Source organism: Cololabis saira, chromosome 22, assembly GCF_033807715.1.
Source record: "Cololabis saira isolate AMF1-May2022 chromosome 22, fColSai1.1, whole genome shotgun sequence".
NCBI lineage: Eukaryota > Metazoa > Chordata > Actinopteri > Beloniformes > Belonidae > Cololabis > Cololabis saira.
The window spans coordinates 1318565-1324564 of NC_084608.1; the positions used below are offsets into that span (position 1 = coordinate 1318565).

The following is a 6000-nucleotide window of genomic DNA, read 5'->3' on the forward strand; positions in this document are numbered from 1 at the left end:
CTTGATTCACGGAGAGACGGAGGAAATACATGACCAGCGCCTGGCCGAAGCATTAAAGGTCATTGAAGGGGCGGGCCTCAAACTGAACAAAGCAAAGTGCAAGTTCAAACAGAGACAGGTCCGCTTCTTGGGACACATCATCGACGAGACAGGTGTCAGACCCGACCCAAGCAAAGTCACCGGGATAGAGAATTTTCCCCAGCCACAAAATGTGACTGAACTTAAAAAGATATTTAGGAATGGTCAACTATCTCGCAAAGTTCGTGCCGGAGCTATCCACGACAATAAAGACAAAGTCAGAGTGGCTGTGGGGACCCGCGCAAGTCACAGCGTTCAATGAGCTGAAAACTGCACTGGCAACTGCTCCAGTGCTCACCTTCTACAACGTCAACAAGCCTACGGTCGTGTCAGCAGACGTCAGCAGCTACAGATTGGGAGCTCCAGCAGCACGGGGAGGCATGGAAGCCTGTGGCCCACTGTTCCAGACGACTCACCGACGCAGAAAAAAGGTACGCCCAAATTGAAAAAGAGTGTCTAGCCAGTGTGTGGGCCTGTGAACGGTTCGACAAATACCTGTTTGAGCTAGACAGCTTTAAGCTGATCACTGATCACAAACCCCTGGTGCCTCTCATGAACAGTAAAGACTTGGACAATGTGCCCCTGAGGTGCCAGAGGTTACTGATGAGACTCATGCGCCAGGCAAGACTCTGGCCGTGGCTGATGCACTCTCCAGAGGTCCAGAGCAGTGTTACGGGGACGTGGCTTCACATGAGGATGTGGCTGCATACATTGATGCTCTAGTGAGTCAGGTGCCAGCTACCCCTCAGAGGGTACAGGAAATCAAGCAACACACAGAAAATGACCAGCAGCTCCAGATTGTGTTAGGCTTCATCAGAAAAGGGTGGCCTGAGTACATAGAGAGTGTGCCATTGTCAGCCAGGGCCTTTTACCAGGTGAGGGGGGAATTATCAGAGCTGGATGGCCTGGTCATTAGGGGGAGGCGCATCGTTATCCCCACAGAGATGAGAAAGCTCATCTTAGAGAGGATCCATGACGGACACCAAGTCCTGGCTAAGTGCAGGGACAGAGCTTATCAATCTGTTTGGTGGCCCAAGATGTCTGGTGACATAATGACAAAAGTACAGCAGTGTGGGTTCTGTAGGGAAAATAGAAACACACAGAGGAAGGAGCCCTTGATGCCAAGTGAACTCCCATCCAGACCTTGGGAGAAAATTGCCATAGACCTATGTGAGTTTAAAAAGCAGAACTACCTAGTAGTCTCTGATTACTACTCAAGATATTTAGAAATTCTGAATATGACTACTACTAAGAGCAGTCACATTGTTGCTAAACTGAAGGTTATATTTTCCCGCCACGGCGTTCCCGAAATTATGGTGACTGATAACGCAGCAAACCTAGTCTCTGCTGAGATGAGGAAGTTTAGCGAGGATTATGATTTTGTCCACGTGACATTTAGCCCACACTTTCCCCAGAGTAATGGTCACGCGGAGAGAGCGGTCCAGGTGGCAAAAGGGATACTGAAGCAGGATGACCCCCTCCTAGCTCTGATGATATACAGGGCCACACCATGTTCTTCTACAGGAGTCAGTCCAGCAGAACTCCTGATGGGGAGGAAGCTCAGGACCACCTTGCCCACTCTACAGGACAACCTGAAACCGAGCCGGCCTGACGAGGACATCATCAGACAGGCTGATGCTGCAGCCAAACAGAGACAGGCCTATTATTACAACCGCAGGAACGGGGTGAGGTCTCTACCCACACTGAACCCAGGGGATACTGTGCTCACTAAACTGGACGGACAGAAACAATGGACAGTGCCGGCTGTCGTTCACAGCACTGGCTCAGCTCCAAGGTCCTACATGGTGGATCTGTACAGGAGAAACAGGCGGCTTCTGTTGGCCGCGCCCATCACACACACACCTGTCGGGGGGGGGGGGGGGGGGGGGGGGGGGGCTACTCCTTGGGAGGTCATGGACACTAAATCGCCCCATGATGCAGGGGCTCCTGCCGTTCCTGCACAGGGGACTGAGACTGTTACTCCATCTGGCAGAGTGTGCAAACCAGTGTGCAGGCTGGATTTGTGAACCTATGGCCTTTGGGGGGGAAACGAAAAAAAAAAGGGGGAAGACATGTGAAATGTTCTGGAAATGTTCTGATACATAATATGCTTGCTGGGGTTGTTTATTATTTGCCTTGATACTGAGAAGCTATCGAGTGTAAAGTATTGAATATAGGCTCAGGCTGTGCATGAATATAGCTTCATGTTGGTTACAGAAAGTTTGAGAGAGTTCTGAAAAGGTTTTGGGAGTTAATTAACTTTAAGGGGGAGATGTAATGAGTGAAGTTACTAGCTGTCACTTTAAGAGTTGTGTGTGCCCGGGGTGACGGGGGCATGCGTCCACGTCATCACGTCAGTTGTGGTTGCGCCCACTTGGAAATTGATAATAAAGACTACGAGTTTGATACAAAAAGAACCCACTGATTCGGACTACTATTATTGCATAGTTCTACAGTATGTTTACATGTTTTATACATTTTTGAATGTTTAAATGTTTTATACATAGTTTAGCGACCCTGATATGGGAGAGTTACAAAGTTGGGGAGATCAGCCTGTATTCTCTCGTCTCTCTGCCTGTCACCGGAATGCACGTGATGTCATGAAGTCCATATATGGACGACGCGGGGCGGAGGACGGTTCACGCCCCACATCGTCCATATGATAATGTACACCTCGTCGGGCATTATCCCATACGTATTAGTGTGTACTGTACTGAGTTGTCAAGATTAAGAGGCTGTTGACTATAAAGAATTATAGTCATTTACATTTTGAAAAGTGACAAGAGAAATAAACAGATCATTTTGGAAAAAAAGCTCTCTTCATGCACATAAAGGCTGATTTATGGTTCCGCGTTACACCAACGCAGAGCCTACACCGCAACGCGCGCCCCTATGCCGTAGCCTCTGCGTCGATTTAACGCAGAACCATAATTCAGGCTTAACACAAACCGAAACCGAACCGAAACCGTGGCCCAAAAAAAGACACCGTACGAATGCACGCACGCACGCACACACACTTATAATGATGTTTATTTATTTTATTATCATTATTACTTTTTAATCTCATTTTGTTATTGAGTTTATCCTGTATTATTACTATCACTGTTAAGGTTGTTTTATTTGGCTGGTAAGTGTACTTAAGCAGGGAATATCAGTATGGATCATATTGTTTCTTTACTTATAAATGTATATTGTTATGTTTGTTTGTTATGTGTGGACCCCAGGAAGAGTAGCTGATGTACTGCATCAGCTAATGGAGATCCTAATAAATTCATTAAGTCATTAATTCATCATAAATTAATTCATTAAGCCTATAAAGAATCACCAGGGTGGCATTCAGTCTGTGTAGGTCGCAGTGTCGGCAAATGACCATTTTCTGTTCCACAACATAGAATTTTCTTTTTGTATTTCCTGTAGGCCTATCTTTGTTTAAAATGACCCTTGCCAGGCCCTAATGGATAGGCAAGCCCTCCAGGGGAACTGGGAGACTTAATGAACTTAATCAGTAACTGCATTTTCTCCACACTTTTTTTGTCTGCCAAGACAACATTTTCCAGACCAGCAATATACCAAATAATAATTTATAAATTATTGTTGAAACTTTCTCTGTAAATTCCTTGCTACTGGGTTAAAAGCGTACTATTAGTGCGGACCATTAGGCGCACCGCATTATATGGCACAATATCAATTAACGGTATATTTTCGTACATAAGGCGCACAGGTTATAAGGCACATGATAAAACATATATAAAGCGAAACAAAACAATCTGGTAAGTCAAACTTTATAAAACTCATTCACAACAACTCAGAATATCGTTCAGCTGTAACTAATACAGGAAAATACACTCACATTTTAAATAATTAGTCTTCAACAAATTCACCAATAAAAAGTGGAGGAGATAAGTGTCGTAGGTTTTACGTCCTGTTCTCTGATTGGTTCATCGATGCCAACGATAGCGGACACCTGAAGTTACTGTGAGGTTGGAACAACGTTGTATTCCAACATAATTGGGTTTACACGAAAACCTTGGCTTGACATCTAATTATAGTAAGGTAACACTGACTACATGTTGGATGATGGTTGCTTGCCATCAATACATAATTAGTTATCTAACGTTGTCTTACGTTACAACCCGTACCCAAACAAGGACCAACTTTAATGCGTCAGCTGAGTGGTCCAACAGTCAGTCAAGCAGAGCAGCTTCATCGCTGGCAAATTTGCACTACAACTGCACTTTTTTAACGTTAGAGACGAGTAAGCACAAAAAAATTCATACATAAGACGCACCTGTTTATATGACACACTGCCGGTGAGAAAAATGAGAAAAATTAACGATTTTAAGTGCACCTTATAGTGCAGAAAATACAGTACTCAGTTTTGTACACATTGCTTTTAGTTTTTTGTTTAGATGTTATTTCAATAATGAAACTCTGTAAGAGTCTGCTACTTATTTCTAAGCCTGGTAGTAGTAGTAAATGATTACAGCTGTAAACCATCGGGCCTTTTACCAGTGGGTCTACCATCAGTTACCAGAATGGTGTAAAGTGTCGGTGCATTTAATCTTTTCAACAAGCCACTTAATATTATTATTATTAATATGATTAGATTATTTGCTCAGACCTGATACAGACCGTTGGTAAGAGGAAGTCTAGTATCTTGCCTGGATGGGGTAAACTGACTGCACAGTAACCAAGTACCAGGCATACGCTGTAAGGATGTCAGTACTGATTTTACCAAGTTTGCTAGTCCAAAAAGGTATCAGAACTACCTTTGCTAAAAAAATTTAATAAATGCATGACAATATAATGGAAATAATTAATCCGACTTTTTCATGGAATAATTTATGGTATATTTTCAGTCTGATACAGTCATTTCACATATTTTACTACTACTACTACTACTACTACTACTACTACTACTACTCCTACTACTGTAATTTAGCAGACGCTTTTATCCAAAGCGACTTACATCTGACAGGAGCAGGGTCCAAATCAAGTTAACATTTAAAATGTACTTTATAACAAGCAGTCCAAAGTGCAATGATCTCCCAATGAATAAAACAAAAGGTTGCTGGGGTGAAGTTTGGTCAGTTGATGCACTCACCAACAGCGTAGGAAGCCCAGTCACCACGACATACAGCAAAATGGGCGGGACGGCGCTGCTGTCCTCTGGTCCCAGGTAAGGTTTAGTGTAGGCGGTGTCGTAGCAAAAGAAGCCTTGCACGTGTACGGTGAAGGTGTCCGTGTACTCAAAGTAGTAGGCCAACATGAAGGTCCCAGCTATGATTACCAACTGGAAATAAAGCATGATGCAGACGGGAAACAATAGACATTTAATTTGTACAACGCTTTTGATCTCTCCTGCCTAGCCAGCCTCCTCTACAGCCACGCAGATTACCGGTGAGTGGCTCATGGCGGAAACACGAGGAGCCGTTATTCCTGCATCCTCTCTTCGCAGCGACTGTGACTATAGACTCCCTCTCTCTGTGTGTGTGTGTGTGTGTGTGTGTGTGTGTGTGTGTGTGTGTGCTTGTGTGCGTGCATGTGTGTAAACATGAGCGAGACAGCGGAGAGAGCGAATTGGAGCGTGTGTGAAAGCGCTGAAGCCTGGTGACGCGATGCTCGTATGCCTGCACGTAATGTATGATGAGTCGCAAGTGGGTTCTGTGTACAGAATAGAAATGAATAGCATATAAGAAATAATAAAACAACTAAGACAGGGATTGAAAGAGGAGAAGATAGAGACACTTATGTGGGTGTTAATATCTGTACAGAAAAAATATGTCCGAAGTTGTATCAGGCATTCATCGGAGAAATAATCAGATAAACAGGCCTGAATGAGCAGAGGTGCAGATGTTGTCACATCCACTTATTGTAATGTGCTGTAAATGTTATGTTTTTTTTTTGTTTTCTTTTTACCTT

The 6000-nt window shown here is 43.9% G+C and overlaps 1 protein-coding gene across 1 annotated transcript in view; it reads right to left on the reverse strand.

Annotated features, from left to right (window-relative positions):
- plppr5b (phospholipid phosphatase related 5b) overlaps nt 1-5516 on the reverse strand; it is a 155506-nt gene extending 149990 nt beyond the window's left edge. Inside the window, exon 1 of the mRNA XM_061713037.1 lies at nt 5183-5516. Within this exon, the coding sequence (XP_061569021.1) occupies nt 5183-5386 (204 nt within the window). The 5' untranslated portion in view covers nt 5387-5516. The remainder of the gene's footprint in view (nt 1-5182) is intronic.
- Between the last annotated feature and the right edge of the window lie 484 nt (nt 5517-6000).